Genomic DNA, 24,607 nt, shown 5'->3' on the forward strand with positions numbered 1-24,607 from the left:
TGTCTGTGCATTTATTTGCAATCAAGTCAATGATATCGCTCAGGGCCGGAGTGGGACCACTTTTCAGCCCGGGAGTTTCAGGCCCAAGACCGGCCCACTTTTTCCATGGTGGAATTCTAAATTAGCACTTTTTCCAAATTGGATAAATGAAGCAACAGTTCAGCTCTTACTATTTTTTACTACTTTTTATTAATACTATGGTTCAACAAACAAATAATTTAAAGGTTAAACAATAATTCACCTAAGATGATAAGTTAACAAAAAAATATTCCACTATTCCACAAGGATAGGTTGATAAATTAACAAAAGCAGAAAGAAAGAAATAAAAAAAAGCATTTGAAACACTCTTCCACAAACAGGCAAATTTAACTGTTTACAGCACCAACAGCATCTACAGCATCAGTAGCCGCCTAAGCAGTGCACTGGTTTCAGCCACTTTATCAATAACTGTGTAATTGCTTATAGACATGTGGATTTCCTTCTCTGTGCACATCAACATAAAAGCCTCCAAGTTGTCCTGACTCAATGAGCTTCGTAGCCTATTCTTCACAAACTTTAAAGTTGAGAAGCTTCTCTCACATGCAACCTGCGTGATGGACAAAGTCAACAGAAACTTATATGCTAACCCAATCACATGATAAGCATCTGTGAGGAGGTTATACTGTGAGAGTATTAAATGGACACAAATGGCACAGTTTTTGCAGGAGGAACAGGTCCTGCTTTCAAGTTCCATCTCTGGTTCTTCCATATATGGTAGTCCGCCACTATTCTCCTGACCTTCCTGTGTCACCTCACTACATGTCCTGACAGTGTAACCTTCAAGAGAGGACTGTTTCCGTCTGTCCCACTGGTATGCCAGGCTAGAAAGCTCAGTTTGTAATGTGCTAACAGTAGCTCTGTCATCAAACCTAAGCAGACATTTGCTGATTTCCTGGAGTGCTGAGTTAGGGAGCCCATTTCTCTTTATTTCAGGAAAGTTTTTGGGGTCAAGACAAGCAAAATCTGAGGCAAGTTTTGCATTTGCTGAAAACCTTCTATCTATGCTACCTGCCACAGTGTCCAGAATAACATTATGGACATTTACCTCAAAGGCAGAATCAGATGAGGCTACTGGTTCATCATCTAAAAGCTCTCCTGGCATTCTTTTCTTTCTTCGGACACGCTTCTCTGGAAGTGCAGTCTGCACAAGTAGTTCATAGTTGTCCATCTCTTCCAGCTTGTCGTTGGCCCAACTCACAAACTTAGCAGCTGCCACTTTCACTCCCTCAAAGTCCCTGACATATTTTTTGAGGTTATCCTTTGTCCCCTCAACCAGACGCTGAGCTGACAAAATATCCACTCCGTGTGTCTGTAGGTACTTGGAGAGGGGGGATGTATGTTGGAAAATGCGAAGGAAAGTTTGAGCAATAAGGATAATCTCATATTTCAGAAGATTTTCAATTAATCCCTTTGCTTTTACCCTCACTGTTGACTTCATACTCCCATCCTTCTCAACAGAGGCTAGGGTCAGCAGCAGGTCAACAAACAATGCATCCTGGGGATTACCAAAAGACCCAAAGACCTTAGTGAGAGCCTGATCCTTAGCCCACCACCTGGTTTCCCCTATTGGGCTCAGTCTCCTGTGATGTGTGTCCTCACTTGTCTCTTCCCAAGTCTGCATGCGTTTATAAGACTCCCTGAGGAAAACTGCCACATCATTTAGAAGTGAGAAGAGAGATGCACTCTCTATGACACTACCTGTTGTGTCTGCCAGTACCAAATTTAAAACATGGGCATAACACCAGACATGAATTTGTGTTGGAGACTGTTCAGACAGGAATGCAGAGAACCCTTTATACGGTCCCTGCATATTTGCTGCTCCATCAGTGGAGTTGCCCACACACATGCCCATATCAATGCCAAGTTTGTCCAATGTGTTCTTTAGTAGCGGTGTCAGATATTTACCAGTGGATTTTTCACAGTTACCCACAGCAACCAACCGCTCATGAACTACATCTGTGACATATCTGACAATGATAGCACATTGGTCCTTTGATGTGACATCTTGGGTTGTATCGATCTGAACCGAAAACAGTGACAGTGTCAAAATTACTGGCTTCCTCATCTACACTTGCATCTGCCTGTGCCTCTGGAATCTCTTACACAACAAATAGGACAGAAAGACATATACCAGGGGTGTCAGACTCAGATTAGACAGTAGGCTGGATTTGTTGAAATGAGATCTCATGGGGGCCGTCATTGCCATTTTTTTTTTCTCCATATTTTATTTAATATTTCCAAATTTATTCAAAAATAATGTTTTTTTACTCAAAAAACATGATACCTACTCTCAGATAAATGAGGCCTATTATTAATCAGATGCAAATAGAAATATAAAACCAGGCCTATTTGAAAGAAAACAAGTTGACAAAAAGATTGAATCCAATATGTAGATTATATAGCATAACAAGTGATTTATAAGCTATTTTTTTGTAGCCCAGACATTTTTGACCAGGAACACCAAAGGTGTTATAGGGTTTAGAACAACACCTGAGGGTTAAATAACTTTAATTCATATTGTTTACTCTGGTATCCTCTCTACCTGTACCTGTAGTCATTATGGCCTCCTCATTTTCAGCGGGGGACTGGCTTATCTGCTGCTCAGATGCTACAAAAAATAATTAAGAGATCATTTTAGTGCATACACAGATCAAGCTTGAGTTTTGTTATCAATATGTTAATGTGCATAATATTTGCAAAGTCTATGAATCGCCATGTATTGGGTGATACAAAAAGGCAAATATTTTAATTAAATTTTATATTTTGCTTGTGAATAGGTTGACAATGCTACAACGGTATTAGCTGAATAATTATGTTGCAGCGTTGCAAATGCTATGAGGCCTATGATTAATCAGATGCAAATAGAAATATAAAACCAGTCCTAAGTGAAAGAAAACAAGTTGACAAAAAGATTGAATCCAATATTGGGAGATTATATAGCAAAACAAGTGATTTATAAACAGTTTTTTGTAGCCAGGACATTTTTGACTAAGAACAAAAAAGGTGTTATAGGGTTTTGAACAACACCTGAGGTATAACTTTAATTCATATTGTTTACTCTGGTATACTCTCTACCTGTAGCTGTAGTCATCAAGGCCTCCTCATTTTCAGCAGGGGACTGGCTTATCTGCTGCTCAGATGCTACAAAAAATAATTAATAATTAAAATAAAATAATAATAAAAAGTAATTTTACTGCATAACGCTACACAGCTCAAGCTTGAGTTGTTATCAATATTAAATTGCATAATATTTGCCAAGTCTATGAATCGTCATGTATTGGATGATACAAAGGCTAATATTTAGATTAAATGTTATATTTTGCTTGTGAATAAGTTGACAATGGTATTAGCAGAATAATTACGTTGCTAATGCTAATCATAGGCCTAACATTATCTCTCTTTACCTGTTGCCACTTGTGTTTGACTTTGTCCTCTTGAAAATAAATTGGTAAGCTTAACACATTTGGCAGCATCCTCCTCCAATGCCTTTCTTTTTTTTAATCTGGCTTTTTCAGCCCCTCCTGGTCTCTTCCTACCATCCATTCCTCCCTGAAGCGGGCTGGCCCAGCTATCAGTAGCCGCCGGCGGTGCCGCGGTAGCTTTCCTGAGAAAACGATTTGGAGGGCTATGGACCCAACCAACTCTATGGGAGGGGAGGGGAGAACTCCCTCATATGGTACAACCCATGCAGAGGCTGCGCGCTGCTGTGTTAGAATGCGGACGCGGAGCGTGATTAAAAGAGAAGATAGACTCAAACGTGACAAAAAAAAAAAAAAAAATTACTCGGCCAGCCGGCCGGCCCAAAAGTATAGCGGCCCACCGGGAAATCTCCCGATCCTCCCGATTACCCACTCCGGGCCTGTCTTTGGTAGACTGTAATCCTGAGCTCAGAAAAGACAATTCTGATTCTTTATTAAAAGATTTTCTTAACCATATACAAGTCTCCAGTTTATCATTTGACGAATCAACGAACTGGGAGGAAACTCTGCTGGGGCAGACTTTCCAACAATTTGGAGGGGGCACCCGGATTCGTCACGAGACTGAACGCTGAAGGACATCTCTTTTTCAGTCAACCAGCTGGAAAAAAAAAAAAAAAGGTAAGCAGACACCTTTTTAACAAAAGTACTGCATATTGGCAATTACCAAATTTAAAAGACTGAAGAAGAGGTGAATATCAGTATTTTAATTAAAACAAAAAGAATCAGAATTGGACTAAGAAATTTTAACTGTTGTGAAAATCCTGGCAAGGTTTAAGAGTGAGAATAACCCGGCGTGGTTTTACGTATTTTAACTGTTGTGAAAATCCTGGCAAGGTTTAAGGGTGAGAATAACCCGGCGTGGTTTTACATATTTTAACTGTTGTGAAAAATCCCGGCGTGGTTGACAGTTAAAAAATAAGTGTATGTAAAATTCAAGACCCCTTTGTGAAAAATCCCGGCGTGGTTAACAGTTTTAAATACTAGGATTGGTCTGATGTATGTGTATGTGTGATTGCATGAAAATATAACTCGTGTTTGGGAGGTTAGAGTGCTGCGCACCTTCTCTGGACCTTCACTTAAGTGTGAACTGGTAGGAACGGACGCAGTACTCTGGTGGCCCAGAGAGCGAGAGAGTGAAAGATAAGCCCTTGCATAAAGGGACAAGTGTGAAAGAAATAAAACACGGGTGAATGAGTGGCTGGTGATTTAAAGACACATATCATTTAAAGAACTATTGTTACCGAGTAACCAGTAACGTGCGGTGAAATTTTGTCATGGGTAGGCTGTGACCTATCAATGTGTGGAATATATGTTCATATATTCATTCAGTTAATTTAGCAACCCAAGTTCATATCAGGCATCATCAGATCGCTGCCTGCATTCAGCAAAGTCAGTCATGTGAGGCTAATGCACAATCAAATATAATAATCAAATTAATAGACACATCTATCTTATGACTTATACAACAAACAAATGTTTTGTGAGGGACACAGAGAAGGAGGCGGCGCGGCAGCCTAGTCACTCCATCAAAATGCGCAAACGCGCACAGACAGCCACGGCGCGCACACACACACACACACACACACACACACTTTTGGTCTGGTGACGGCGCACCAGGCTACAGTCAGAAAACATTGCGTCAGCAGTACAGCTTTAAAGTACAAAAACAGCTTATTCGCTCCTACAAACTGCTAGGCGCACACACCGACACGCAAGTATACTAGATGCTAGTATTCGGGAAGCGCGCGGATTGAGTGAGAGCGAGTAGATCACGTGACATGAAGCAAGCTCGGTCTCTGCCTCAATGTTGATAATTCAAGACAGCATGAGAACTGACTGCGCATGCGCAAACCTACATAAACTACGTTCTATGGACCAAAGAGGCACCGCTCACCTCTGCTTCAATGGCCATGGCTTTTGAATTTCCTGCATGAAACAACGGTTTTTAGGAGCAAACAATGGCAAAATGAGTATATTATGTGTATTCCTGAAAATTTTTGTTACAAAAAATAATATTTGGAATAAAATTAATGCAATTAATCATGTGGTGAATTAATAAAGCTCTTGGAATTAATAAATGTAATGTCAACATTTCCTTTGGTGAGGCACTGCCTACCCTGACCGCACGTCCCTGTATTTTACAGACAAAATATGTTCAATGTTCAAACTGTGTTAATATGAATTTTAAAATTCATATTTAAAAACAGGCAATGGGTCTTTTAGGTCCAACAGCACTGTAAAATGACTAGCTAAATATAAACTGGTAGGAATTGCACATTGTAGGCTATCTGTCAACAGTTAAGGGGACATTATACAATAGCCAAACCGTTCACTTGTTATTTTGAACAATTAATTAAATTGTAAATGATCAAATAAAATAATTTCTTTCTTTTTTTTCATTTACAGAATAATATAATTTATTCATATTTATATTTTGTCGATGTAAAATTTACATTCCCATGTAACGTTACATGAACATCTGCGTTTGAATGTCGAGCAGTAGATTTCAGATTATCGCGGGATCACGGATCAGCTGTTTTGATGAACTTCACGACGAGAGTGTGCGCACACCAATTCTGCCAGCAAGTGCGTGGAGTTTTGCATGACATATCAAATCTGGTAAGTGAACGGTTTGTTTTCTACAAACTTGAAATACATTACTTGTAAGACAATTATATGTTATGACTGAGGCTATTTTGCGTGGACTGGGTTTCATGTTCAACGCACAACTCTTTCAGTTTTTTTTCTTTCATGCTGAGAAACGTTAACTAGGATAAAAAAAGCGATTTTGTTAGTTTCCTCTAAAACGACCAACTGTAGTTTCTGCAGCAAAGCAGATTTCTGAATATCACGTGATCAGCCGTTTTGACGAACTTCATAAGTGTGAGCGCGCGCCAATTCTGCCACTGCCAGTGAGTTAGTGGAGTTTTTGCGTGACATCATGTAATATTGCGAGCTCTTGCAGTAAGTGAACAAACAGTTCGTTTTCTTCAAAAACAGTAACGTGAACTGTAGCCTACAAGTATATGTTGATATCTATTTTCCCATCATAATAATGATGCTGACGAAGCTGTTAATGTGGGTTTTATTATCAGCTCAACTCTGTCAGTATTTTTCTTTCATGCTGCGTAACGTTAACTGAGATAAAAAGAGCGATTTTGTTAGTTTGCTCGAACGACTAACGTTAACGTTTCCTGTTTCTGCAGCAAAGCAGATTGCTGATTATCACGGGGTCAGCCATTTTGATGAACTTCACAAGTGAGAGCGCCCGCCATTTGTGATTTGTGCATGACATGTAAAATTGCGATATCTGGCACTGGTAAGTGAACAAACAGTTCGTTTTATTAAAAATAACAGTAGCTGTACAAGCAAGTTATATGTTTTGACTGAGGCTATTTTGCCATCATAATGATGCGGACGATTGGTAGTGATGGCAAAATCGAGGCCTCGTGAACCAATGAAACAGTTGAACCAAATGTGCCATATTGTTTCGAGGCTTCGAATCAATCCGACACCCGTCTCAACGGTGACACCTAGTGGTCACTTGCAGGTGTTGATCTGAAACAACCTTGACGAGCCATTAAAAAAATGTGTTGTTTTTTTATTATTATAATGTTCTAATATGTGAAGCTTGTAACCTATAGGCTCCTCACTGTGCATAATGTTATTTTGGTCATGAAAAATGAATATTAATAAAAGAAATCAAGCCACAATGTCTCACTTTTTTTAGAGATTTTTATTCAAAAATATTAATTTATCTGCTGTGGAAGGACTTAGCCTACTTTTTTTTACAGATAATTTCTCCATCCTTTGAAAAAATCTTCTCACAAGGGACACTTGTTGCTGGCGTACAAATATATTTTTTTGCAAGGACATACAAATGAGGAAAGATTACTGCTCTCTCTTTCCAGTAAGTTAGTGGATCATGAGTTCTGGGCAAATACGCATCGTTGATGTATTTTTTCACTTCCACTGTGGCATCAGCTGTAGCATTGTGTATCATCTTGGTTTGATGGATGCGAGTATCAAAAAGTTCCCATAAACTGTCCTGTGTTTCTACTGGTGTTGATGTTGATGTTGATGGTGATGATGATGATGATGGGTGTGATGTTGACATTTCTGGGTCTGAATAAAAATGAAAACAGCAATTAGTAACAAATCCTAAACTGACGGCATATATGAAGGATATATTATATTACATGATTCAGATTACATAACATAACACAGACTGAAACTGCTCACCAGGATTTGTGTTTGAACGCATCAGTGAAGCACACTCCAGTGTGATATGCTTTTCAGCTTCCTGGGCTTTGGCAGCATTTCCAAATGCCACATTTTTGAACCTTGGGTCCAGCAGTGTAGCCAGTGCCAAGGCTCTAAAACTCTCATAACCTCCACATCTGGAGTGCAGACCTTCTTGCAGATGTGAGCCTATGAGCCAAAACAGGAGAAACACATATTTATAATAATGACAATAATATGACAGTTATGGCCAATCACATGGGTAGTATGGTCATTGTGGCCTACCTAATTGAACAGTTGATTCCTGCGTTGCATTTCCTTTTTTCTGTGCAAGCTTGTGCTGCAACATCCTGTACAGTGGTATAAGCTTTGAAGCAGACACTCTCTTTTCCTCTGACATCTCTGTTGTTGCGAGTTTGAATGGTTGCAGTATTGACAATGATTGTTCAATAATGTCATAATCAATACTTGTCAGGGGAGCAGTATCATTGTTTAAGTTGGAAAGTGCAGCAGCCACTGGTTCACGTTGGTCATACAAGCGCTGTAGCATGTCAAATGTGCTGTTCCATCTCGTGTCAACCTCCTGTATCAGTTTCAGAGTTGGTCTTCCCATCAAGCTCTGCATCTCCACAAGCTTGTCCTTTGCTTTGCAGCTGGATCTGAACAACCCCACTATCTTTCTGGCCTTCTGGCGTATTTCATTGATGACTGGGGTTTGATCTAGTGCCTTTTTCACAATCAAATTTAAAGTATGAGCAAAACATGGGACATGGCGAAGGTGGAGTAGCTGGGCACTTAGGATCATGTTAGATGCATTGTCAGTCACCATGCACTGAACTTTGGAGGTTATTCCCCACTCAGCCATTAGCAAGGCTTTAGCCTCCATGAGATGCTGGGCTGTGTGGGTTTGGTAAAACCTCCTTACACCCAGTACAACAGTTGCCATTTTTGCCTCTGGTGTTATGTAATGGCAAGTCACACCAAGATATCCATCCATATTAATGGAGGACCACATGTCAGCTGTAAGGCTAACAAATTCGGCCTTTTGTAGGTCCTCCATTGTCTTCTCCTTGGCTTTGTTGTACTTTTCGCTGACCATTATTTTAAGCACCTTCCGGGATGGGAGGACATAGCTTGGATCAAGCTTGTTCACAAATGCCCTGAATCCCTCATCGTCCACGATGGTGAAGGGCTGCAGATCCTTCACCACCATGTTTATAAGAGCCTCATCCAATTCCCTCTGTCTGACTTTTAAAAGAGAAGACAAAACATACTTTCAGACAAATACATTGGAAAAATACAGCTTCAATTAGTGCACATCTATTAAAAGTATAGCCTACTGGTTCATTATTTGGAAACCTTCCAGTGTTTATAATCAGTGCTTTATATAACTTATAAACTTTATAAACAGTGTCCCAAAAGGTTGTAATTATATTTCAATTATAATTATATCCCAAACAATGCATACCTTGCTTAGATGGCCCAGCAGTGTCAGTAGCAGGCCTAGGTACAGGGGGAATGCCATCCTCTGCACCCTGCAAAATGGCAGGATGAGTGTTCCTCAAATGGCGCATCATGGATGATGTATTGTTGCAGTAGGCTAGCTGCCGATCACAATACACACATCTCACTTTATTTGGGGTTTCTAAATGGAAATGCTCCCACACCACAGATGTACGGCATCTCTTCTGGGGAGCTTCCATTTTATCTATCTATCCAAATCTATCTATCTATATATGAATCGATCTATGTATCTAGATATGTATCTATAATCTATGTATCTATATATGTATCTATCTATAATATATGTATTTATATATGTATCTATAATCTATCTATATATGTATCTATCTATAATATATGTATTTATATATGTATCTGTAATCCATCTATATATGTATCTATCTATTAATCTAGCTGTCTATATATATTTATATCTATGTATCTATTAATGTGTCATTATATGTATACTCTGTCTGTCTCTAGCCTCTCAGTCAATGTGTTGTGTAAATTTAAATGTAAGTCTAAATTGCCTATAACTAATCAAATCGCACTATGTCACTATATCACCAAAAATCCGTTATCTCAAAGTCAAACTCCTCTCACAAAAACCCACGAGGTCAAAATGCGTTTATTTCACTTTTATACAGATGTGCGATTGTGTGGTCTGTTCCCGACCGTTCCAATCAAACGCTGATTCGGCGGACCACACCTGATGAAACAATTAGTGAAACACTTCGAGGCTTCGTTTGGTCATAGTCACGTGACATGGGTGTTTCGAATCACGCTTCGGATCAGTGTTTCGACACATCTGCGCTTCGGGATCTCGCAAAGCTTCGGAACGACTGTTTCGCTTCAGCCATCCTTAACGATTGGTTGATAAAGGCTGTAACGTTAGACTGGGTTTTATTATCAGCTCAACTCTGTCAGTTTTTATCTTTCATGCGGAGTAACGTTAACTGAGATAAAAAGAGCGTTTCCTGTCGTTTCTGCAACAAAGCAGATTGCTGATTATCACGGGATCAGCCATTTTGACGAACTTCACAAGTCATTGTGGCACCCGCCATTTCTGCCAGTGAGCTCAGCTAACATTAACTGTTAGTGGATTTGTGCATGACACACAATTCCGATCTCTTGCACTGGTAAGTGAACAAACAGTTTGTTTTATTTAAAAAAACTGTAACTGTACAAGTGTATGTTTTGACTGAGGCTATGCCATCATAATGATGCAGACGAACTTTGGTTAATTAGGCTGTTAACGTTAAGCTGTGGGGTTTTTTCAACTTTTTTTCAAAACTTTTTCAGTTTTTTTTTCTTTCATGCTGAGTAATGTTAACTAGTTTAAAAAAAGAGCGATTTTGTTAGTTTGCTTCAAGTCGACTAATGTTTACTGTCATTTCTGCAGCAAAGCAGATTTCTGATTATCACAGGATCAGCCATTTTGACGAACTTCATGAGTGGGAGTGCCCGCCAATTCTTCCAGTGAGCTAGTGGAGTTTACATGTAAAATTGCGATCTCTTGCACTGGTAAGTGAACAAACAGTTCGTTTTTTATATAAAAAAAAAAACAGTAACTATACAAGTATATGTTTGTGACTGAGGTTATTTATTCAATGATGCTGATGATTTGGGGTTTAATCAGGGTTTTAGTTTCTTTCATGCTGAGTAAGTAACATTAGGATTAAAAATAACCATTTTTATTAGTTTGTTAAAAAAATGATTAACTGTCGTTATTGCAGCAAAACACTAGAGACATTGAGGGGTTATGTGCTGCATTGTAGAGTTCATAGGAACGAGCCCCGTTGTCTCTTCAAATGTGCTGACGCTGACTGCAAACGGACATTTTGTACTTATGCAGCTTTTAAAGCTCATTTTTATCGGGCTCACAATGAGTCTGAAACCTCTGTTACTGCTGGGGCATTTGTTGCAGATTTTAAGTGTGCCATTTCACTGTGTGATCAACAATTTCACACAGTTAAAGAACTTACGTGCCACTTAAAAGAGCATATAGTGGAGGGGCGACCTGTGGCATGTCCAGTAACAGGATGTAAAAATACATTCACTGTGAAATCATCATTTACTGCTCATATGTCCAGGAAGCATAGATCATGTTCTGTTGATAGCATAAGTGACATTTACAGGGAAACTATTTCTCAGTCATCTACTGCCATTGCATGTGAAGATGCTTCCCAGGTCTTTAATGATGAAACAGATGACAACATTGAATTGCCACAGAATTTTAGGGAGTCCTTTCTTAGGAATGTATGTTTACTGTACCTAAAATTGCAAGGGCAGCTCCTCCTTCCAGTTTCATCAATACAAACGATTGTTGAAGAGATGCAAAATGTACACGAGTTAGGAAGAGAATACACTTTAAGTAAACTGCAGTCACTTTTAAAAAATGACATGCGTCTTACAGATGATATTGTCAGTAAAGTCTGCGATTGTGTAAAGGATTCAGATTTGTTCTCCCTCTGTCATCAGGGTCCGCTGAGAACAACATATTCAAGAGCTCAGACATTCAAACAAATGTTCCATTACATAGAGCCTAAGAAAGTAACATTAGGAAATGATGAAAATATGAGACAAAGGTTTGCATACTACATACCTGTAAAGCAAACATTAAGTAACTTACTGGAATCAGAATTCTGGAAGAATTCAGTGTCACAACAGTCTCATGAAACAGACCCGGATAATTTTAGTGACATAAGTGATGGTAAAAGCTTCAAGTCTAACCAGTTCTTTATTGCAAAATCCAGAATGCCTGAAACTAATTCTCTACCAGGATGCTTTTGAAATTGTAAATCCTCTCGGCTCTGCTAAGAAAAAGCACAAAGTTGTTGCAGTTTATCTTTCTGTGGCTAATCTACCTGCACATGTTCGGAACAATACTGATCACATGTCCCTTGTGTTATTATATGTAGAGAATGATTTAAAACAATTCGGATTTGCTAATGTTTTCTCAGAGATGTTGGTGGATTTAAAAGATTTGGAGGAAAATGGAATAACTGTAGGTGGTGAAACGGTCAAAGGATCTTTGTATTGTATTGCCGGTGATAATTTGGGTTCACACAGCATTGGTGGGTTTACCGAAAATTTCAGTCGTTCACAATATTTTTGCAGGTACTGTGAAGTCACGCGACATGAGTTTCAAAATGATGACCCTAATGTTTGTGGTTTACAGCGCACACCCGAACGTTACAATTCTATTGTTCGTGATCTAGAAGCTCAAGACAACAAAGGCATAAAGGGAAACTCTGTTTTCAATACTTTGAAATCTTTTCATGTTTGCCAGCCTGGTCTCCCACCTTGTTTAGGTCATGACTTATTTGAGGGTGTCTTGTCCTATGATGTTGCATTGTACCTGAAGTATTTCATCAAGAAGAAGCAATGGTTCACATATTCAATTTTGAACCGGCGCATCAAGCAGTTCAAGTACAAAGGAACTGATGCTCTTACAAAGCCATGTGCTGTCAACTCTCAAGTGCCCAAGCTTTCAGGGCAAGCCATTCAGAATTGGAATTTCTTAAGATTGCTTCCTGTATTAATTGGTGACAAAGTGCAAAATCCAGAAGATGATGTGTGGCAGTTAACTCTCCAACTTAAAGACATTGTTGATATGATTTGTGCACAAACAATTTCATCAGCACAGGTAGCCTATCTTGACATTCTGATCCAAGAATATTTGGAATCAAGAAAGTCTTTATTTCCTGAAAGTTTACTAAAACCAAAACACCATTACTTGCGGCACTATCCAGCACTAATTTTAAAATTTGGCCCCTTGATTAGATTATGGACGATGCGTTTTGAAAGCAAACACGGCTACTTCAAGAGGTGTGCCAGGCATTTAAAAAACTTTAAAAACATCTGCCTAACTTTATCCGAAAGACATCAGATGTTTCAGGCATATCTTTCAGCTGGGCCAGGGTGCAGTCAGCTTCTGCAGGTCAAAGACTTGCACTTTTTACCCCAACCTTTACAGTGACACAATTAAACATGCAGTGAGAGAGTTTAGCTTTTCAGAAATCAATACTAGTGTATCCACAGACATCGTGTACAAAGGTACATCATATAAAAAGGGTAATTTTCTTGTGTCAAAAAATGATGAGGCCATTGAATTTGGAGAACTTCTCATTATTTTAATTCAAAATGATGACACTGTGTATTTTGTGATGGAAGTACATAAAGCTGACTATCATTCTGAATACCATCTGTACTCAGTGACAAAACGGAACACCAGGTTGCAATGTCTTAACATTAACGATTTGGTAGATTTTTATCCGTTACCATCATAAATTTTTAACGGGCATCAAGTCATTCCACTGAAACACAGTGTGTTGTCGAAATAAAGAGTCTTGGCCACAGTGGTGGAGAAACCACACAAAAAATGCTCATTTATGATTAGGAAAAAAAATATAGTAAAAACAAAACATAACATTTGAAAAATGTGAAAGGAACAATTTTTTTTTACTTTTAAATACATAAAGTTAAAATGCTCAGACACATTCAAAAGAAGTGGCTTCTCTTATATGCATGTTGTTACTTCACTAAATACCTTTTTTTTTTTTTTTTTGCTTGATTCTAGAAATGTCTGATTCTGAGAGAATGTTTCTACGTACCGCCATTACTGAGGTCTTGCCGGACCTTCCAGAGGTGACAAAGGACATTTTAGAAGAGACACTGCAATCTCTTGGTGTGGAGTCATATGAGGATTTTAAATTTATTGAGGAAGCTGATTTGCTGTCAGCGCTGAGGCCAATTCAAGCCCGAAAAGTCATTGTTGCTTGGAAGCTGAGATGTAAGTGATGTTACATTAGAGAATGCAACCAGTGCCAACACTTAGATGTCCTAAAACATCTGAAAGGTTGGAAATAACAAATTTCACATTGTGTTAATAATTGTCTGTGCAGGCCAGACCCCTGAAAGCAGCAGCTCTTCTGTTGATGCCACGCCTAGACCTCCCACAAACTTAGAGTCTCTATCCAGAAGTTCACAATTAATCTCTTCCGACCACTCCCAAAGCCCTAATCCAGACTGGGTGGACACCTTTCTGGTACCATGGGATAAGTTACCAGAGGAACTGATACAGTTATTAGAGAGAGGTAAACGTCCAAGTCCACGGATCAGAAGAGAGATGGTTCGGATTGTCGTCTGTGAGATGATGCGAAAAAATTCTTGCCCAAGTAAAAAAAGTTCTACAGAAGTTGCTAAAAAGATGGTGGCGAAATATCCTAAATCTCTGCAAGACGTAATCGAGGGAGATGTGATTGGGCCAGGGTACCACTCTTTAGTAAAGCAACTGCAATATAGAATCGAAAATGCGAAGCGCTCTACGACCCCCAAAATGAGAAAACGAAAGCCTCCCACTGATGAGTCTGACACAGACAAAGTCCCTCCAAAACAAAGAGCAACCATGCAGGACACTTATGGGTGTATTAACTGGGATTTAAAATTCCTCCCCATTGAAGAGACCCCAGAGAGCCAGAGAGAAAAGAAAGAAACACTGCAGATGATTTCCCAGCAAACTGATACAAATCTAGAGGAGGTCAAACGTCTAATGAAATTGACTTTCTACACACAGCGTAAACAAGTGAACCAGGGCGGAGATATAAAATGCCTCCTGAAAGAGTGGCCGTTTCTATTCAGTGAACTTGGCATGGGAATCCATTTCAAAGAACTTGCCGGAATTGGGATGTTAGAAACTTTCACCCGGAATGTGGATCTGAAGGGGAAACGACTCTTGAACTACCTCAATACTGTTGGTGTGAACAGGAACAAAAAGTTCCTACAGGCTGTAACAAACTTGAAAGTGATCAGGGGTGAGCTGAGTGGTTGCTCTGAATACGTCAAAGAGATGTTGCTGCTTTTGCTGTCCTACTTTAACGAGAAGGAAGACGCAATGCTCTGTTATGTGGAGGACACCTGCCTGGCAGAGGAAGTACAGATGGACCAAGTTCATTTGACTCCCACCCTTGTTGTTTGTGGTAAGTTCCCTGTTCTTTTAAAATCTCTTGTATTTTTCTTCCTTTCTCTTTTTTCTGTATTTGTAGTCAGATTCTTAAAGGAACACTCCACAGTTTTTTCATATTAAAGGGTTAGTTCACCCAAAAATGAAAATTCTGTCAGTAATTACTCACCCTCATGTTGTTCCAACCGCGTAAGAACTTCGTTCATCTTCGGAACACAACTTAAGATATTTTTAATTAAATCTGAGAGCTGGATCACTTCTCCATAGGCTTCTAGGTGACCGACACTTGCTGGCCCAGAAAAGTTATTAAAGAGATCGTTAATATAGTCCAAGTGACTACATTGGCTCAATCTTAAGTATATCAAGCGACGAGAATACTTTTTATGCGCAAAAACAAACAAAAATAACGACTTTATTCCACTATTCATTTCCTTCTCTCTGGGCCTCGAGTTGATTCACATAGTGTTTTTGCGCAGTGCGTCTGTGTTACATATCACCAGGCGTGTTACACATGACCAGCGTCGGCCAATAGTGAGCCTACGTGGTGACGTGTAACACAGACGCGCTGCGCAAAAACACTACGTAAACTAACTCGAGGCCCAGAGAGAAGGAAATGAATAGTGGAATAAAGTTGTTATTTTTTTGTTTTCGCGCACAAAAAATATTCTCGTCACTTGATAAACTTAAGATTGAGCCACTGGAGTCACTTAGACTATATTAACGATGTCTTTACTAACTTTTCTGGGCCAGCACGTTATAATGTCTTAGAAGCCTATGGAGGAGTGGGACAGCTCTCAGATTTCATCAAAAATATCTTAATTTGTGTTCCGAAGATGAACGATGGTCTTGCGCGGTTGGAACAACATGAGGGAGAATAATTACTGACAGAATTTTCATTTTTGGGTGAACTAACCCTTTAAACTGTTATTTGCTTAAGACGAGTTGATGCATGCCTCTCTCATCTCAGTGCGTGCACTCAATCGCTCTGGCGCGTGGTGACAATTTGATAGCACTTAGCTTAGCCCAGTTCATTCATTAGGGACCAAACAGATTAAGTTAGAACCGACAAAACACCTCCACGTTTTCCCTACACTGAAAAAAATGATTGCTGATTTTATTAAAAAAATTATCGTAAGCGGTTGCACTCAATTCATTTTATCTACATTTAAACAAATGCGTTAAGTTGAACTAGTTCAACCTAATGCATTTGTTTAAATGTACTAAAATCAATTGTGTGCAACCAATCACGATACATTTTTTTTTAGTAAATTCAATGAATAATTTTTTTCCGTGTATTTAAATACAGTTACACGAGTAGTTACACGACCAAGTATGGTGACAAAATAAAACGTGGCGCTTTTCTTAGCGGGTAAAAAGGATAACTATAATGTATGGCGGAATAGCACTTGGGACTCGGGAGCACTTCGACTCGGCGCAGTAATATCGAAGTGCTCCCGAGTCCCAAGTGCTATTCCGCAATACATTATAGTTATCCTTTTTACCCGTCAAGTCAAGAAAAGCGCCACGTTTTATTTTGTTACCATACTTGGTCGTGTAACTACTCGTGTAACTGTAGTTAAATGGGGAAAACGTGGAGGTGTTTGGTCGCTTCTAACTTCATCTCTGTTTGGAACCTTATGAATGAACTGGGCTAAGCTAAGTGCTATCAAAGTGTCGCCGCGCACTAGAGCGATTGAGTGCACGTACTGAGACGAGGGAGGCATGTATCAACTCGTCTTAGTTGAGGGAATAACATAGTTTAATATGAAAAAACGGTGGAGTGTTCCTTTTAATGAAGTTTTTAGTTTTGTTACTGTAATGTTGTAGTATCTTTGAATATTTTTTTTTTTCTTACTTTCTTTTTAGGTCGATCCTGTTTTTCAGCGAAACGGTTCATGCTGTGTGTGGATCAAAACATAATACTGGACAACATCTCCTCCTTCATTTCCGCCCTGTGCATGATGTTTGGGAGCTATTATATCTTCAACATCCATTACCCATCAGAGCTGGCATCAACCCTGGAGTTTCTGCAGAGGTATGTCTTCTTGAATAGGCTTTATGCAACAATTTCACTTTATTGAACTTAAAAAAATTAAGGTACTCAGACTCTTACGCTGTTGACGTAACATAAACAGTGCAACGCTTCCAGAATGCCGACGCTATTCAGGTGAGCACCACGATGCATGCGTGCGATTCGTTCCTTATTGGAGGACTTGGAAGCGTTGCACTGTTTATGTTACGTCAACAGTGCAAGAGTCTGACACAGGCTAGAAAAAAATTGAATAAAATTGTTATTTTTGTTTGTTTGCCTACAAAAAGTATTCTCGTCGCTTCATAAAATTAAAGGACAACTCTGGCGCAAAATGAACCTAGGGTGTATTAAAGGAGAACTCCGGTCAATTTTAACATTAAGCTCATTTTTTTGTAAATTTAGAGTGCTGTCAGTACAGAGAACAACGACAAATCGGTGTTGGCTACACCATGTTATCCTCTTTTTACAATTTGCACCCTGTTGACTTCAATGGGGCAAGTTTTAAACCTGCTTTTAGCCTCTTAACATCCTTGATGTGTCATTACAAGTGCACCAGCCATGTGAGTGATTCCTTCAGAGTGAACACATTAATAAAAATGTTATTTCAGCCAGCGCACATACCTGTATTTACATCCTGTTTTCGGTCGAAGTCCATAGTAATCGATTGTCGAGTTCACGCGCATAGGTTTAGTTACCTATGATCACGCGCGTGAACTCGACAATCGACCCCTCCGCTTTGGGGTTGTTATTTGCTATAACGACCGCCTCTCTATACATTATCCCTTACATAAACATTGGTCAGCAAACACAAACAAACTCAACCAGGCCTGCTTGACGGACAGGAACAAACCTCATTGGTTCTTGAGAAAGCTCAAACAGGCTGCCTGGTTCTCACATGTCAAGTGAACATGCTTGAGCTTCTATTTACCACAACTGATGTGTAAGCTGATGAATGTTTATTTGTGAATAAGACTAAATTAACTGAAAGCAAAGTTTCAGTTGCGTAGCAGTCAATGTAGGGACAGATATCTCAGATTGCATTAAAAAAATCTTATTTTAAGATCTTAAGAAGACTTAAGAAAGAACTAAAGTCTTGCGGGTTTGGAACGACATGAAGGGCGAGTAATCAATGACAGCATTTTTGGATGAACTAACCCTTTAATACCTAAAATATCTTGAATAAAGAAATTTAAGTTATTTTTTTCTGTTAATAAAACTATTTTATAATTAAGAAGTTGCCTGTTTTTCTTCTTTCTCAAGGTGTTTTTTCTCCATCAACCCAGAGAAGGGCACCAAAGTGGAGAAGACACAAACTTCACGCCTCAATGTGAACCCAAGAGTCCTTACTTTAATTCAGGAACTTTCAGATCATGAGTGGCGCGATGTCTGAAACTCTATGGACGTTTGTTTGGACTTTACCCTGAATTTTGTTTTAGCTTCTATGCTCAGTTCTTCAAGATCAACCCAGAGAAGGGCACCATTGTGTAGAAGACACAAACTTCACTCAATGTGAACCTTTCAGATCATGAGTGGTGCGATGTCTGAAACTATGGACATTTGTTTGGACATTACTCTGAATAATTCAATTCAATTCAAGTTTATTTGTATAGCGCTTTTTACAATACAAATCGTTACAAAGCAACTTTACAGAAAATTATGTTTCTACAATATTTAGTAGTAGCTAGTAGTTTGTGCACGTTTGACAGGATTTTAGAAAAATAAAAATAATAATAATAATACAAGACGTAGTCAGCTAGATGATGAACTATCAATATTATTAATTAATAGTAATTATAGGATGCAGTCACGCATGTAGCAATAATTGTTAGTTCTGTTTGTTGATTCAAGGTTAGCATCATCTCGGGTCCTCTGAGGGTCAGCATCATCTCTTCTCAGGTGTTCTGGATCCAGACTGGAGCTTGTGTAAATCCTAGTTACCACGGGATGTAAATCAATATCTCTGTCTTATCCGAATTTAATTGGAGAAAATTATTTGTCATCCAATCTTTTACATTTTTAACACACTCTGTTAGCTTAGATAATTGGGAAGTTTCATCTGGTCTCGTTGAGATATATAGCTGAGTATCATCAGCATAACAGTGGAAGCTAATTCTGTATTTTCTAATAATATTACCAAGGGGCAACATGTATATTGAAAATAGAAGGGGACCTAGGACGGATCCTTGTGGCACTCCATATTTTACTGATGATAAATGAGATGACACCCCATTTAAGTAAACAAAATGGTAGCGATCGGACAGGTAGGATCTAAACCATCTTAGAGCCTGCCCTTGAATACCTGTATAGTTTTGTAATCGATCTATGAGTATGTCATGATCTATGGTGTCGAACGCAGCACTAAGATCAAGTAAGACTAGAAATGAGATGCAGCCTTGATCTGACGCAAGAAGCAGGTCATTTGTAATTTTAACAAGTGCAGTTTCTGTGCTATGGTGGGGCCTAAAACCTGACTGAAATTCTTCATACAGATCATTTTTATGCAGGAAGGTGCTCAATTGAGCAGACACAACTTTTTCTAAAATTTTAGACATAAATGGAAGATTTGAAATAGGCCTATAATTTGCCAGTACACTAGGATCTAGTTTTGGTTTCTTAATAAGAGGCTTGATAACCGCCAGCTTGAATGGTTTTGGAACGTGACCTAAAGATAACGACGAGTTAATGATATTGAGAAGCGGTTCTTCGGCTACAGGTAACAGCTCTTTTAGTAATTTAGTGGGTACAGGATCTAATAAACATGTTGGTTTAGATACAGTGATAAGTTTATTTAGCTCTTCCTGTCCTATATTTGTAAAGCACTGCAGTTTATCTTTGGGTGCGATGGATGAAACTGAAGTGTTAGACGCTGTAGAATCTACATTCGCTATTGTATTTCTAATGTTATCTATTTTATCAGTGAAGAAATTCATAAAGTCATTACTATTTAACGTTGGTGGAATATTTGAATCAGGTGGCGTCTGGTAATTTGTTAATTTAGCCACTGCGCTAAATAAAAACCTTGGATTGTTTTGGTTATTTTCAATGAGTTTGTGGATATGCTCTGCCCTAGCAGTTTTTAGAGCCTGTCTATACCTGGACATACTGTTTTTCCATGCAATTTTAAAAACTTCCAAGTTTTTCTAGTTTTTTTTCTAGTCTTTCTCCATTTGCGTTCAAGACTACGAGTTACTTTCTTGAGAGATTTGAGTATTACTGTTATACCATGGCACAGTACGTTTTTCTCTAACCTTTTTCAATTTGATGGGGGCAACAGCTTCTAATGTATTAGAGAAAATAGTGCCCATGTTGTCAGTAATTTCGTCTAATTCATGTGTATTTTTGGGTACAAATAGCAGTTGAGATAGATCAGGCAGGTTATTTGCGAATCTGTCTTTGGTGGCTGGAACAATAGTTCTGCCCAGACGGTAACGCTGAGACATATAGTTAATATCAGTTATACGCAGCATGCACGATACAAGGAAATGGTCTGTAATATCATCACATTGGGGTACAATATCTATAGCAGTAAGATCGATTCCATGCGATATAATTAAATCTAGTGTATGATTAAAACGATGAGTGGGCCCGGTGACATTTTGCTTGACTCCAAAGGAGTTTATTAGGTCAGTAAACGCAAGTCCTAATGTATCATTTGCATTATCAACGTGAATATTAAAATCTCCCATGATTAGCGCCTTATCAACTGTAACTAGAAGGTCTGAGAGGAAATCTGCAAATTCTTTTAGGAATTCTGTATACGGCCCTGGTGGTCTATACACAGTAGCCAGAGCAAGAGATACATTAGATTTCTTTTGCATGTCTGACAGTGTAACATTTAGCAGAAGTATTTCAAAAGAGTTAAACCTGTATCCTGTTTTCTGGGTAACATTGAGAATATCACTATATATTGTTGCAACACCTCCTCCACGACCAGTCTGATGGGGCTCATGCTTATAACAGTAGTTTGGTGGAGTAGACTCATTTAGACCAAAATAATCATTTGGTTTTAGCCAGGTTTTAGTCAAGCAGAGTACATCAAAACTATTTTCTGTGATCATTTCATTTACAATAACTGCTTTGGGTGTGAGTGATCTAATATTTATGAGCCCAAACTTTAAAAATTGTTTTTGTTCATTTACTTTACATTTTTCTGGTTTAATGATAAGATTTTTTCTAGATCCTACATTATATTTTGACCTCACTATTCGGGGAACAGACACAGTCTTAATAGTTTTTACAGCACAAGTACTTTTATCATTTAAGCGGGTGGAACAAAAGTCATCATTATAGTTATTAGAGAATTGTCTTACTAGTCACATGGAGCGAAGTGTCCTGGAGATGTTGTCAGAGAGCAGCTCCGCTCCGATTCTGCTGGGGTGTAATCCATCAGCGCGAAACAGCCTAATAAGGTTTGTTTCAGCTTCTATGCTCTGTTCTGAAGATAACTTTTTCAGGTGAGTTTGTATGCAACTTAGTTTTATTGCTCTTATATTTTGTGATATTGTCCTGCAAGTCAGTTCGCAGAGTGATATTGTCCTGCAAGTCAGTTCGCAGAGTGATATTGTCCTGCAAGTCAGTTCGCAGAGTGATATTGTCCTGCAAGTCAGTTCGCAGAGTGATATTGTCCTGCAAGTCAGTTTGCAGAGTGATATTGTCCTGCAAGTCAGTTTGCAGAGTGATATTGTCCTGCAAGTCAGTTTGCAGAGATTCATTGTTTAACAAATATTCTTTCTTGCCCTCTCCTTCTCTATTTTTCATTTGTACTCTTTTTCTCGTCTTTGTTTCCTTCCATCTCTTTACCTCCATCTTTCCTCTATCAGTTCCAATGAGATAATTAAGCTGTACATATTACAAATGTGTATGTTGTGCTGCTTTAATATTAATAAAGAAGACAAGACAATGCAGAAAATGGATGTTTTTATGCAGTTTTGTACTAAAATGCAGTTTAAAACAAAGTTGTTTTTACAAATTTATTCTGGCAACCACAGCTGCCAAATTATTTTTGTAAAAACAACAGGATTTTTTTGTATAAACAAACTTAAAGTCTGTATTTCTTACAGTAAATCCCTGTACATTTTACAGGATTTTTTTTACAGTGACCTGTAATTTTTACAAAATTATTCTGGCAACCACAGCTGCCAAATTATTTTTGTAAAAACAACAGGATTTTTTTGTATAAACAAACTTAAAGTCTGTATTTCTTACAGTAAATCCCTGTACATTTTACAGGATTTTTTTTACAGTGACCTGTAATTTTTACAAAATTATTCTGGCAACCCAGCTGCCAATTTTTTTTTGTAAAAACGACAGAATTTTTTTTACAGTGTACCGTTCACTGACTCTGCAGACATCCTTTAGGTTGGAGAACAGAACATGGTGCTGCACACGGGGCAGGATCCCTTTGAGTTCTGCGGAGCACTGAAACACATTCAGTGCTACGATCAGACTCTTCTGATACGAGGCCTCGGACACAATCAGCTCAAACATGGCCTTGACCAAAAACAAAAACAAGGGATAAGTATTGTGGAAAAACAGTAGACAGACCAGTGTCATAATTTGCATGCAAGACCTGTTGGTGTTCTGCAATACACACACCTCTTGAAGCTGGATCTTATGCACACTCAGAGAGTTCAGATGACGCTTTACTTGCGGTAGCTCCTGCCATAGAGGGTATGACTTGGCCTGTAGTCCTGGAGGGCTCAACACAGAGGATGGGCTTGACGCAGGGGGAGTTTTCAGAACAGAAATGCATATGGAGGACACAAATTCTGACAACCCAGTGTGCTGTACTCTGTGTAAATCATTCTTCATAGAACTCCTGATATAAAGGGACCGCTAGGAAATCAAAGTTGAGATTTCAGATATCAGGCTTTTACGGCTGATGGAAGATGAAATTAATAATGTAAATGAGAGAAAAAAAAAAAAGAAAAAGCAGACTACTTTTATACATCTCCCAACAATACGTCCTAGTAGTTTTAATGCTTAGTTTTGTTATCAAAAGCACTATGGTTTTAATTGTAGGGGGGAAAACATAAAATCCAATGCAATACAATGATAAATTTTAACATTCCTTAAAAGCATATGTCATACATACATTTAATAAAAAAGCAAAAAAAAAAACACATTGCTACTAGAACTACTAATCAAGTAAACCCAAGCTGCTTCAGTCCAGTAAGTCTTCATCTTAAAAGATCACGAACACACACATTTTATATATTTTTTTGTGTGCGTTTACTTTATAAAAAAAATCTTTAAAGCTCTTACAGCAAAAAGATGTGTTCCAAGACCTGAGGTGGTGGGTTTTTGGAATTATACTAAAAATAAATTTAATGAAAAAATAAATAGAAGCAGCACATAATAGATGGTGTTCTTTTTTTTTGTTGCAAAGTTTGGATTATATTAATAATTTAGAGGCCTTAGAAAACAATACAAATATTACACAGCAGCCCTTAAAAGGCATCTTTTTTTTCCCCCCAGTCTTCGAGGGATGAAATGTGACCAGACTACAGTATCTGGTTGACCGTTTGATAAGATTCATCTGTAAACTTACAATGGTTGATGTACTCCGATTCAAACTGGGCAACATACGTTTCTTGCGGAGAACTGACTTCCATTGCATCTTCCCTAAAACAAGGAAAATGGTTGAAAAGAAACTGCTTCATTTTCTGTGCAAAGGCTGATGAACATTAATAAATAGTTAACACTGGGTGCCTGAAATGTCTTTTTGTGAATCATAAACATTACCTTTTCACCTCACTCTCCTCACAGTGCATGTCAGAAGATTTCAGACTGGAGCTCTCCCAAGTGAAGAGGGATGGCACAGGCAGAGAAAAGCCCATTAAGTTCCATAATTGCAAGCTTGCAACTGATCCAAGAGCTTTAGTCAACCCTTCAATTGTGCTAACAAAAAGAGAAATCAAGATGAAATTCAACACACTATTTAAACCCTTTTTTAAAAGATGCATTACAAGTCTTGATCCTTACTGTGAGATAGGCGGTTAAAAGGAAGTAAAACAACAGGATAGGAACAGTTATGATACCAGGCCAAGTTAGAACATAGGAATAACGAACAAATGTAACATTTATCATTCATTTTATCATCATTCATTTTATAACATACCAGTAAAGTCCACCAGACGCTTCACAGTCCTCTACATTTGTTTTAGAGGTGTGTTCATCCAGCCCGGGGCGATCAGTGTCACCAAATAATGCTTCTGTAAGATCTCTATCGGACCAGATCCCCTCATCCTCCATGACATGAGCCATACGAAAGCGGTAAACCTTCTCGTGGCTTACTAACTTTCAAGAGTTTTAATGTTAAATACTAAATTTGAATTAAAAAAAAAA

At 38.5% G+C, this 24,607-nt stretch overlaps 1 protein-coding gene across 1 annotated transcript; it reads right to left on the reverse strand.

Moving 5' to 3' along the window:
• Nucleotides 1-656: 656 nt before the first annotated feature.
• On the reverse strand, nt 657-24,607 carry LOC132152282 (uncharacterized). Its single transcript, XM_059561084.1, has 10 exons — nt 24,381-24,607; nt 24,005-24,160; nt 23,782-23,884; nt 22,856-23,095; nt 22,590-22,750; nt 4,013-4,116; nt 2,588-2,647; nt 1,048-1,323; nt 778-939; nt 657-661 (listed from the first exon to the last, which is right to left on the reverse strand). Exons 1-10 carry the CDS (start codon nt 24,524-24,526, stop codon nt 657-659), a joined length of 1,413 nt encoding a protein of 470 aa, XP_059417067.1. The 5' UTR covers nt 24,527-24,607.

This window comes from Carassius carassius, chromosome 10 (genome assembly GCF_963082965.1).
Source record: "Carassius carassius chromosome 10, fCarCar2.1, whole genome shotgun sequence".
NCBI classification, from domain to species: Eukaryota; Metazoa; Chordata; class Actinopteri; order Cypriniformes; family Cyprinidae; genus Carassius; species Carassius carassius.